This window comes from Hipposideros armiger, unplaced genomic scaffold (assembly GCF_001890085.2).
Source record: "Hipposideros armiger isolate ML-2016 unplaced genomic scaffold, ASM189008v1 scaffold_590, whole genome shotgun sequence".
In the NCBI taxonomy this organism is placed as follows: Eukaryota; Metazoa; Chordata; class Mammalia; order Chiroptera; family Hipposideridae; genus Hipposideros; species Hipposideros armiger.
The window spans coordinates 802561-814936 of NW_017731940.1; the positions used below are offsets into that span (position 1 = coordinate 802561).

Sequence of the window (12376 nt, forward strand, 5' to 3'; positions counted from 1 at the left end):
AGATATAAACATGCTCTGTCTGCTTCCTCTCTTGCTTACCCCTGTGGGAGTCAGTCCTGCCAGGAAATTCTATCTCAGGTCAATACTTGAGGGATAGTAGCTCAGTCAAGAATAACCACCCTGACTCTAGGTGAGACTGAAGAAGATGGCGATGGTGATGATGATAAAGCCAGTTTTAGTCAGTGTTTTGTATGCGTCAGGCACTGTGCTAGTATCTTTCTGTATTATGTCATATATTCTCTACAATCACACTATAAAGGAGATACTTTCCCTCCCCATTTTACAGATAAGAAAACCCAAGCATGATTAAGTAACTGGCTAGGTAATGGTTACTTATGATTAAGTAACTGGTTAGAAGTTAGGTATCTACTAATGGCAGAACCAGGATAAACGGATAAGCCTGATTCCCTGTCTGACAACTGAGAGGCACTGTTTTTAACCCCTGCCTCTGGGCTCTGTGCGGTGCACCACCAATGCTCAAAATTCAATTCCCTTCAATGGCATCCATGCAGCAAGTATCACAGAGCACCTGCTATGTGCCAGGTGCTGGGCTAACAGCTGGAAGGGGGAGGGAGGATGGGGTGCAGGTGCAACAACTGGAAACTGGCCAGTGGGAAAGGAAGTAGTGAAAGAGGCCCCTCCTCCCCACCAGCCAGGGTGGCCCGGGTATGGGAGTCGTGTCGCTTTGTCCCCATGAACTATCCACCATGTCTATCTGTCCCCATGCATACTGATCTCTGGCTTCTCTCTCTTGCAGCCCCTCGGTCCCACTACCTGGCTGACAGTGGTATGTGCTGCCCACCCTACCTTCAGTCCATGAGGTCCTGCGGGGGCCATACCTGAGTCAGCTGCAGGTGCCCATAGCTGTGATGACCATACGGCACGGATGTCCCAGCACGGTCTCAGATAGTCGACCCCATTTGTTTGTCAGCTCGTGGGCCTCCGTTTTGGGTTCTGGAACCAGGGTTGCCATGCCCAGTAGCTCCCAGGGAGAAAGAAGAGCACGCGCCTCTCCCACCCCTGTGGGAGCTTGCCTGTCTAGGCTCTGAGCTGAACTCTGATTCCAGGGCCGTGGTCCAGAGCCACCCTGTGGTCCATCGCAGGAGACTAGATGTGTGCAGGAGAAGGCCAGAACACTGAGAGAGTGGGTGCTTTGGATGGGCCTGGAATTCTTCTACGTGAGGCACCCCTAAGATGGTCATCTGCAAGCCTGGGGAGCAGTGGGGGGCACTGGCGGCCTCCGGCTACAGCCCTGCTCCCTGGGTTGGGGACTGATATTGGTCATTTTCAGCCCGATGACCTCAGGGAGAGGGGCCCCAGCTTGGGCTCCTAGTAATTGTTTGGCTCCTTCTTTTCAGATCCCCTCATCTCCAAGTCTGCTTCCCTGCCCGCCTACAGAAGAAACGGGCTGCACAGGGTAAGAGAGGCTGTGTGGGGACACTGTCCCCTTGTGCATTAGCTCATTGCTGGGGCGCTCATGGTGATTCCTTAGGGGTGAAACCTGGACAAAGGCCTTGGAGCTAGAGGTTGGTTAACTGAAGGAACCCAAAGGCAACGCTTGCTCTCCTCCCTGTGAGTCCTGTGTGAAAAGAGGTCCCTGGCGAAAGCCTGGCACTGTGCTAAGCACTTTACAAACACAAACGCATTTACCCCGCGAGGTAGTTACTATGATTAACCCTGTTTTGTGAATGAAGAGATGGAGGCACGGAGAGGTGCCGTGACTTGCTCAAGCTCTCACACCCAGTAAGTGTGGAGCCAGGACTCGAGCCCACAGCCCACCTGATTGCCTTCTCCGTTCCCTGACATGGCCTGGAGCCCTCTGAGCTCTTTGACGTCCTGCAGTGTAAAACCTTAGAGGAAGCAGTGAGTTGGTTCAAGGACCAAAAGAGAATGAAAACTACGTCTTGTTAGCAAAAGGAGAGCTGCACAACTAAATGGGGGAAAGCAGGGAAATTGAGATAGATGTTTATTAACTGAGCATGTACTAAGTACCAGGCACTGTTCTAGGTGCCAGGGGTCCTGCAGTGAATCAAGTTGCTGCTCCCAGGGAGCTCAAGTTCTAGTTGGGGAGACAGACAACCAACTAGTAAGGTGTGATCTGAAGTCAGGTGTTCATAAGTGCTAGGACAGAACACAAAGCTAGGTGGTAGGGAGAGAAGGAAGTCAGACAGGGGTGGATTTAAGCAAAGGCCTGAGTGCACAGAGGGACCTCACTGCTCAAAGACCAGCAAGAGCCATCCAGATAGAGGGCAGCACAATGTCACAGCCCCTGGGCAGGGAGGATGTGTGGGCTGCCCGGAGTGAGCAGGGAGGTGAAGCCAGACGGGGATGTCAGTAGAGCCCTGCAGGCTGGTAAGGACTTCAGAGGGTCTCCAGTAGCTCTGCCACATGACCTGACTCGGATTCTAATGGGATCTCTCTAGCTGCTCTATGGAATGGAGACCACCAAGGGACAGACATGGAAGCCGTACAACTGTTAGGAGGCTATTTTAGAGTCAAGCACTCAAAAGGGATCTTAGCTCCACTGGAGCATGTGGCTGGTGCTAATGAGCCTGTCTAGATGAGGGACACATAAGCCCTGCCCTCTGCACGCTCAGAGCCTGGGTATTCATTCACACATCAGTGATTTATTGAAAACCTTTTATATATGTCAGGCACTACTCCAGATGCTTGGAATATATCAATGACCAAGAGCGACAAAGACTCCTGCCACTTGGAGCTTCTAGTCTTATAGGGAGAAACAGAAAGCAAGTAATAAATAGTAAATAATTCAAATTACATAGAATGTAGAGGGTAGTACATGCTATGGGGAAAAAATGGGAAAAGTTGAGTGGGATAGAGGGGTTGGGGATTTGGGGAGGGGGCAACTTGCATTTTTAGATAGGGTTGCCAGGGTAGATCTGATGAAAGAAAGGATGAGATTAATTCACCAATAAATGAATATTTGTTGAGTGCCTACGATGTGCTGGGCCTAGGCACTAGGGGTATGGCAGTGAGTTAGTTAAGTCATCCCAACTTGGGACTGAGGCTTCTGTGAGGGACCCGCGTCGCACAGACCTTGTCCATTTTCTAGAGACGGGTGGGTACTTTGAGGGAGGCAGAGGTGAGCATGCCTCAGGCTAGCACTGGCTCTGTTGCCCCTGCAGACACCCAGCGCAGACCTCTTCCACTACGACAGCATGAACGCCGTCAACTGGGGCATGCGAGGTGAGTGCGGGCCCCCCAGGGACTCACAGGGACTGCTCACAGCTGCGGCTTGACCCTCAACAAATGATTGCTATAGACTCTGGCCCCTCGCTGGGCTCTGTCCAAACCCAAGTTCCCACTCCCTTTCACTTCCCATTCCCTCCCTTTTCCCCTCCTCTTCCCTCATCCTCTCAAGTCCCTGGCCTTGGGTGATCTCCAAGCCATCTGTCCCATCTGGGCTCCCAGAGCCATCGAAGAGCACTGTTGTCCTGGTGCTGCTGAGCTAGAGCTGCCTGCCAGCCCCGGATGCAGGGGGAAAAAACACTCAGAGCCAAGTGCACATTGTTCCCAGCAAAAATTCCATGAGCTTTGGGCCGTCTGCCAGTGATGCGCTCCCGGCAGCTTCCACCAGCTCCTACAAGCAGGCTCAGGCAGGAGGGCAGCCCACATCAAAACTGGGAGGATCACCCCAGAAGATGGTAGGGTTAGCCCATGTGCCTCATGATCTCAGACTCATTTCTATGATAAATACCTCAAAAGTCAGTTTTCCCCTCTAAAACCATGTCTGTGGATCAGCTCATCGCCTATTTCCAGCCATCCAAGGTGCTCATACCAGCATTGATTTGAGATGAAGTCATCAAGAACAGGGTCTCTAAGATGAAGACTGGTATGGTGATGCAAAGCAAAGACTGATGGGCTTCCATTTTGTGTGTGTCTTTTCTCTCGACAGAGTACAAGGTAAAGGAGATACGTAGACCCCGGGGTCTCTGAGACACTGGGAGCCACTGCATTGGGGACCAGCTGGAGGATGACAGCACTGTCTGGACAGGAAAGGGGACATTGATAAATCACCCCAACAGTCCTCTTAAGACTAGCGTTTCCAGTCCCTCCTTGGCCCACTTTCCCTGAATCCTTCCCATCTCTTGCCTCCTGAAATCAGAGAGTTTTCCACGGGCCTCACAGACTTCCTGGAGGCTTCCCAATCGCCAGATATGAGACATTTACATTCAGGAGGTCTTGTGCCCACATTCATGCCAAGTGCCACCAAACTTATTCCTAAGCAGTATTAGGGGACTCTGGGCCTTGCCTTTGGGGAAAAGGTGGCTTAAGGCAGCCAGGCAACCCCAAGGAGGGCAGAACCAGCCCTTCCTCCAGATTTTCATCTCCAACCCTTTTTGGGTAAAGGAGGGGGCCCAGACGCAAAATGTGGCTGAAGGGACAGCCCATCGCCCTCACCCAACCTGCAAAGCCCCCCTCCTGTTGCTTCTCCTTAGATCTACCCTTATGAACTGCTGCTGGTGACCACGAGAGGAAGAAACCGACTGCCCAAGGATGTGGACCGGACCCGTTTAGAGGTGAGTATAGAAAACTGAGCAGGAGGGATTCCAGAAATTGCCCTGTCTAACCCAGCTCTGGAGAGACAGGTGGGATGAATGGCTTTAAAGTCACACAGCTTGTTGAAAAAGCAGAGCCTAGGCCAGCTTCCTTAGGCCAGGACTGTTGCCTGATGTTCTACGCGGCCTCCTCAATTCAACCGGAATTCGTGCTGCACAGGTACAGCGTGTTCCACCTGGAGCTGCTGCTTAGACATAGGAGAGCTAGATTCGGGCCCTGCTCTCAGAGGCTTGTGGTCTGCTTGGTAAGAAGTGCAGGGCTGGTTTTGTGCAGGACTGTACAGAGAACCTGTGCTTGTGACAGGAAGGATAGGGAGGCAGCAGTGTGCAGAGGGTAAAAGCATAAGTCTCGAGTCAGACTCTCTAGGTTCCAGTCCCAATCCTGTCCTCCCTAGGTGAGCATCCTGGCCAGGTTACAAACTCTCTGAACGTTAGTTCTCTCCTCTGTGAATTGGGGCAGTTGTCCTGCTTCCCTCAAGTGGTCAAGTGACATCACGATACAGGTAGAGCCCTTGGCATCGGGCCCTTGGCATCCTCAGCGTCCTGAATATGAGTCCTTGTTATTCAGTACTAATGTGTGATTGCCGTTATTCAGAGAAGACCGCTAAGGCTTGGTTGGATGACACAGGCTTCCAGCAAGAGGAAGGATTTGGCTGGACTTTGAAGATGGGAAGGTTTGGATGGATGGAGAGAAGTAGGAAAACATCTTGAGCCGTGAGATCAGCATAGATAAAGGCGCAGAGGTGGCCTGAGCATTGGGCTTTCAAGAAGCCCGGTCCACTTGGCATGGGGTTCCATTCCCTGGTCACCTCTGATCCAAGAGCACGCTCTGCCCTTTCTGCCCCAGGGTCTCTCCCTGCCACTCCCTCTCCCAGGGATGCCCTTTCCATCTTGCCAGCTTCCCCGTGCCTCAGGGTTCCATTCTAGTGACGCCTGCGACCCAGACCTCCCCAAACATTCCCCAGGATGCGTCACTCACCTCCTCATCCAGCCTCCCCCAGCCCTCTGTCCAGAGTGCAGATCCATTTCCTCTTCCTGCGTAAGATTGAGTGCTGTCTGCCATATGGCCTGCGCTGGGAGAGGTGTCCGGAAACGTTTGTGAAATTGAATGCAGGCTGTTACGAGAGGAGGCTCAGACTCCTTAGGACGAGCTTATCGACCCACCCCTGACATGACTGCTGAGGAATTCACCCAGAGTAGAGGGTTGGGGCAGTAGGAGGGAAATGCAGGTGGCCCAGAAAGTGCTGTGAGTCCTTCCAGCTCTAGCATGCCGGGGTAGCGGAGAGGAAGAGGAGGAGGATTCTCCCCACATTTGTAACAAGAGCCTCCTTTCCCGGTCTAGCAGTGAGTGTCTTCCAGTGCTGAAGGGGACAGCTCCCACAGCAGCTCGGTGGAACACCAGCGTTAAGGGATGGAAATAGCCAGGAACCTGTTTCGCTCAGGAGGACCAATTGCTCTCCTCCGTCCTCCAGGACACCCAGAAGCTCAGACCAGGGAAGCTCAGCCTTCCCTAAGCATCAGAATCACCCAGGGAGCTTTTTAGAAACACCAGTACAGGGATCCACACTAGACCAATTAAACTGCAGTCTGAGGAAGGCGCTCAGGCATCAGTATTTTTCAGAGCCTTACGGGAATGTCTAACATGCAGCCTGAGCTGAGACCACTGGGCTAGCGTCACTGCCCTGACCCCTGCGCAACTGCCCCAGCCCCTGCACCAGTTCAGGGACGGGACTGAGCTGACTCAATTAGCTAATATAATTGCTACCAACAGGTCATCTCAGTGATTCCAGTAAGTTTTTAGGCAGGATATGTGCCATATATTTTTCTCTTAAAACATAATTTAAAATTTTATTTTGAAAAAATTTCAGAACTCCAGAAAAGTTGCGAGAATAGTAAAATGAACACCCACCTACCCTTCACCTAAATGTACCAACTGTTAACATTTTGCCACATTTTAAGTGCCACATATTTCTAACTCTAAAAGCTTTTGACAATGTATCAACTTTCAAGGCTGCATGGAAGGGGGGGGGCAGGCCGGAGGGGTGGGGGCCAAGCTGCCATTGCAATGCAGACCAGCGCTTCATTAGATGGCATATTTGGTTTCATATAAGAAAGAGATAAAAGGACACTGCAGTGGGCGGAGAAATAGGAACACTAATTGTTTTCATTGGCCAGAAGAGCAGCCATCCAGATCATTGGTAAAAATATTAATAAGAGGAAATACACCCCAACATCTTGGTCACGCCTCGTTTTACTCACAAAGGACAGAATAGCATTAATCCATACACACTCCTGAACACAGGATGAATGAATGCATGGAGCAGGGAAGCGGACTGGTGAGGTCAACTAGGATGCATTGAGGGGCGCTTAAGTGAAGCTCACGTCCCACCTGAAACTTGAGCAGGGGAGGTCTCTCCAGCCAGACCAGCTGCAGAGGCCCCTCCGAGAAAACATTCATTCATGCATTCGTCCATTCAACAAACGTTCATCACACACCTTCTGTGGGCCAGGCACCATGCCAGGCCCAGGGCATCCAGAGGAAACATACAGCGACTATTCCTGCCTACACCTGCTCCCAGCTTCCACCTCACATCCTCAAGCTGTTTCCTCTCTGTCCCCTCCCCTCTCCTTTCAGCGCCACCTGTCCCAGGAAGAGTTCTACCAAGTCTTCGGCATGACCATCTCAGAGTTTGACCGGCTGGCGCTCTGGAAGAGGAATGAACTGAAGAAGCAAGCCCGGCTGTTCTAGGCAGAGGCTCTATAAATATATATGCATTTATATAAAGATATATGTAAAATCTCTATACTGAAGCTCGGTATAATCCTCTTGTGTAATGGGACACGCTGCCTGCCATGAGACTTGCTTTTCTGTACTGTCAGGCAAGCCCACGTCATCAAGATATTTTTATGCTCCCTACTTTATCTTTTCTAAGTGCAATGGGGTTTGGGAAGGGATTTGAGGGGACTCCCATCCTTTTACTGGGGATCCTTTTTATACTGAAACATCTGTCCTAACTTGAGTCCCCCAGAGTCCAACCCTCTTTCGAGGTGCCTGAAGAAGTCTTTTCTCTCTGCTTCTTGCTCTTTCCCCCAGTCTCCAGGGCAGATACTGACCATGCAATTTTCACATCTTATTGGCCCCAGAGGGGCCCTCCCGTGGGAGGATGCACAAGCGACCTCCCACAGTCACTGAGCACCTTTGAAAGCCCATGTGGAATACTCTCATCAGCCCCAATTAGGAGCATGGTGTCTCTGGGATGATGCAGTTAGAAGTGCGGGCCTCAGACCTACTTACAGCAGTAAACAGAAGTGGGCAGGGCCTTGGCCTCTCCTCAGCTCTTCAGTCCTTCTTCTGTCCTCCAGCCTAACCTCTCCCTGGTCCAAATCTACAACTCATGGTAGGAAAAGAAAAGGCACTTCCTTTCCCTCCATCCTTCCAACTGACCCCTTTGCTGGGCCCCGACGTGGAGAACCAGAGGGAAGGCGTGAGAGCTGGGGGGGGGGCAGGAGACAGAGCAGGGCACGTGTTAGAACTGGAGCTGCAGGACCTCTTGGGACCTTCTTTACTCCCTCACTGCCCCCTTTGGAGGAGAGGCCCATTACTGCAGCCTGTATTCTTCAGCCTTACTACAATCTATGTGCCTGACAACTCAACACACCACAGGGCTAACGTTCCCACCGTAGCTCCAACTGAACAACTAGACAGATAATTTCTAACACTCCTCTGAAGGTCATAGAGGTCATGTTCCCAAGAAAGGTCCCTGGTCCATGCCTGCTGGTCCCCAGGCTAGCAGGGCAACCTAGCCAGTCCCTGACTCCCACTGCAAAGTTAGCCAAGTTTCTTAGGGAAAGCTTCTTGATGAATGGCTGCTTATGAGATACCAAAATGAAGCATTGGCCCGCACCACTCATGAGCATCCTGGAGTTCCCCAGTGGCTGCTTTTCCTGCCTCCTTCCTTGCCTACTGGAGTGGGTGAACGCTTAACCTTCTCTCCTCCCCTTTCCAAACCTTCTACCCTGAGTTGGCAATGTTTGGTGGGGTCTTGTTCCTTCCTGGAGATGCCTTGAATCAGACAGTTTTGAAGTCTTGGAGGTAGGATGAAGAAGTGGAAATGACCATTGGGACTCTCAAGAGGCTGGTGATACGACATGGCACGTGGAGAGCTGACTTCAGCAAACCCTCACTGATCACCTGCGGATGCTGAGCACTGGCTGTATACTGAGCGCTGAGTGGGGGAGGGGGGAGGGAACACTGGGATGATCGACACGGGCCCTGGTCTGGGGGGCATGCCTGCTACCAGTGGTACCATAAGGCATGTACTCAAATATGATGGGTGTAAGATAGCTTGGGGAGATGGCGTGAGAAAGTGCTTGTGACACTACTGAAAAGGCATACGCAGTTGGTGCAGATGAAGGAGAACTTTCTGGAAGAGATTGCAGTTGAGCAAAGTTCAGGAAGGGTCTTTGTGAACTGGGAGGAGACTCTTAACTTGAAAGGGTTATAGGGTGAGGGGCTGGAAGGGAGGACTAATATGCTCTCATTTAAAATGTCAACCCTCTCGCTGTGACTTCACTTTTTCGCCAATGTCTTTCAACTGTCCTGACCCTTTAGGAAACGTCCCCAGCCAGTCACAATCATTGAAACTGCCTCATTATCACCTTTAAGAACTTGGCAAGATTTGAAGGGCTTTTGTTATTGTTGTTGGATATTTTTGTTTCCCATAAAAGCACATGATTTCAACCCAGATCTGTGTCCTTCCGTTGTTTGCAGAGTGAGTGGAAATGAGTGACATGGGAAGAGAGAGAATCATTTACATTTTTTCAGAATAAAAGAGTCTACAGAGCAGATCGCCCTTGGCCTCAGTTTCTCCTATAAAATAAGAAAAGTTGACGAGGTATCACCCAGATTGGTTCCTGCAGAACACAGGGCCCTGCAAGATGGTAGAGGATGGTCCCGCAACAAATAAGATTCTGTGATCATGGATTTGGTCTCTTTGACTAATCCCCAAAAAGCAGCCAGCTCAGCCAGCTTTATTTGTGAAGCAAGGAAATAAAGGCTTCTCTTTAAAAAAATTTTTTTTAAATCTATGATCACAAAATAATAACGATGATCGTCATAGTTCCTCATTATTAAGTACCAACAACGAGCCAAGGTCTATGCTGAGGACTTCACACCCACCATGTCATTTAAGCTCCTGTAACAACCCAGGAGGTAGCCATATTCTAATCTCCATCGCATAGATGAGGAAGCAGCTGTGAAGAGGATACATAATTACCGTGGTGAAGCCAGGAGCCAATTCCAGCCTGTCAGACTGGGGAGATCAGCTTGTCTCTCAGTCAGGATGTTTTCAGCTCCAAGTAAAGAGTGCCTTCTGAAAAGTGGCTTAAGCAACGAGAACACCCGATTATCTTGCACAACCGAGAGTCCAAGGTGCAGGGCTAGACAATTAAGCAGCTCAGGGATGCTATCAGGAGCCTAGGGTTTTTGCACCTCATCATTCCACCATCCTCAGAACATTGGTTTGTGTCCTCAGCTGTGACTCCTCACGTTTACGAAAGGCTGCTGTGGCTCCAGCCGTCATGTCCTCACACAACCACACCAAAAAACGGGAAAGAAATTTCCCTCTCAGTATCTCTTTTAATCAGAAAAACTTTCCCAGAAGTCCTCAGCAGACTTCTCCACAGGTCCCACTGGACGGAACTAGGGAATAGGCCCATGCATGACCTTGCTGCAAAGAAGTTGGGAAACTGAGTGGCATTTTCAGCCTCGACAGTGGGAGGCAGAAGCCCTACTGTTAAAGAACAGAAACAGGGCAGACAAGGACTAGCCTCTAGGTAAGTGGATCACAGTGTCTCTGCCACAGCTGCGTCCCTCCTATTAGAGATTCACGATGCACATAGCCAAAAGTCCTGCAGTACCCTTGTTTAATTCTTGCTTCATAAACTACTTTGACAAAACTGCTGAAGAAATGTTAAGACTCACTGGATTTCATTTATTCTAAAACACATATGTTTTTCACATTTTGACATCTCTGAAGATGAGATGTAGCTTGAAAGTGGCTCCTTTCCTGACCCCACATTCTGATTCTTCTAAGTAGCATCTCCACCATGGCCCCTCCAGACAGGCGGCTCAAATGTGGAAAAGGATACTCAACAATGTTCTTTTGCTCCCTGCCTATACACACACACCCAACAAATATTTCCTGATTCAGCATCTGCTGCCAGGCAGGAGCACTGAGGACCCAGCAGTGTGTGAGGCAGGTGTGAGCGCTCACGTAGCTCTGGTCTCGAGGAGAACACAGACTGCAAATAAATCAACAGAAAAGGAGATGGCAAAGGAAGATACCTGCTCCAGAGACAACAAATAGGGTGCTGGAGAGAGGAGCAGAAAGGAACGCACTTCGTATAGTCACTGAAGAATGAAAACAAAGCACCTAAGGGGAAAGTGTGGGTGGGAGCATTCTAGGCAGCGAGAACAGTATATGCAAAGGCCCTGGGGTGGGTAAGAGCTTGGTGTACTTGAGAACTAAAAGCGAAGACAGAGTGAAGCAAGGGAAGGGAAGAGTGATATTAGAGGAGGTAGGAAGGCAGGCAGGGACCAGAACATGCAGAGGGTCTAGAGGACACCTCTTATTCATTCAGACTTTGTGGACATTGTCTGGCTTGCACTGTGGTTGTTAGCATACTGGATACAGGCAGAATCACCCTAAGCCTTGTTTCCAAAGTGGGGTCCCCAGCCAGCAGCACTGGAGTCACCTGAGAGCTTATGAGAAATGCCTCACTCCCAACCTACTCAATTCACATCAGTATTTTAATAAGACCACCAGGTGATGCACACACATACTGAAGTTTCAGAAGCACTGCTCTAAGCCATTGTCCTTTGAGGGACAGACACATTTTGTGTCAGTCTTTCTGAACTTCTAGAAAGGAGCCAGCCCCTTCCCCATGCACATAACCTTTTTGGACACTGGGGGGCAACCTTACATTAATAAAACAGAACACAACTGGGGGGTGAGGCCCAGAAATCACAGAAGGTGAGAGCATAATGCCAATACAACGGCCACAGTTTGCAGCCAAGGAAACAGACCCACCGAGCATTTGAGCAGATAAGGACAAGCAGCCAGCTCTCCTGCACCCAGAGCCACTCGTCCTCACCAGGCACCTGGCGCAGAAACATGGGACCGTCTGTGGAAGGTGTCAGCAGCTGCAGCTAGCCACTGAACAGAGCCAAACGTGGAGCAGAAGAGCTTAAAATGCAAGGGGAACAAAACACTGCTAAAATTCATTGCAATTAACATCACAAAATTATGCCAACTCTGTTAATGCCCCATGTAGAATTAAGTTTGAAATGCTTCGTTCCACAGCAGACTTCGAGTTGCTAAAAACCTGACTGCACAATGATAAACACCTGCTTTTATGTACACAGCTATGAACTGCTGCCAAGCCATTCAAAAGCTCTGGAGCGAGACTCTAAACAAATAAAACCCAGAAGCCGTGAAGATGAGGGTCAGCCTCTCATTACCACCCAAGAGCCCACTTGCCTCTTCACTGGGCCTGGTCCAATTGTCACAGGGGCACAGGCAGGAGAAACCACAGACCTGCAGTCACCCCCATGGTGAGTCCCTGGAGCAAACCGGGGCCAAGTGTGCAGATGAGTCGGGTCCAAAAAGTAAGGTAACATCTGTGCCCACGACCAAAAGTGTTTCCCTTTAAGGGGGGAGCTATCCCAGTGTTTCCCAAATTTCAGTCCCTCAAACACTACCTTCACAACTTGCATAAGATTATTTATTCATTCA

General features: G+C 50.2%; 1 protein-coding gene across 9 annotated transcripts in view; it reads left to right on the plus strand.

Moving 5' to 3' along the window:
* The window catches only part of ABLIM3 (actin binding LIM protein family member 3), a 105034-nt gene extending 95709 nt beyond the window's left edge, over positions 1–9325 (plus strand). For all 9 annotated transcript variants that reach the window (XM_019624419.1, XM_019624422.1, XM_019624423.1 and 6 more), the window contains 6 exons: positions 758–787; positions 1359–1417; positions 3147–3207; positions 3917–3924; positions 4461–4541; positions 7216–9325. In XM_019624419.1, the coding sequence (XP_019479964.1) occupies positions 758–787; positions 1359–1417; positions 3147–3207; positions 3917–3924; positions 4461–4541; positions 7216–7329 (353 nt within the window). In that variant the 3' untranslated portion in view covers positions 7330–9325. The remainder of the gene's footprint in view (positions 1–757; positions 788–1358; positions 1418–3146; positions 3208–3916; positions 3925–4460; positions 4542–7215) is intronic.
* Positions 9326–12376: the final 3051 nt, after the last annotated feature.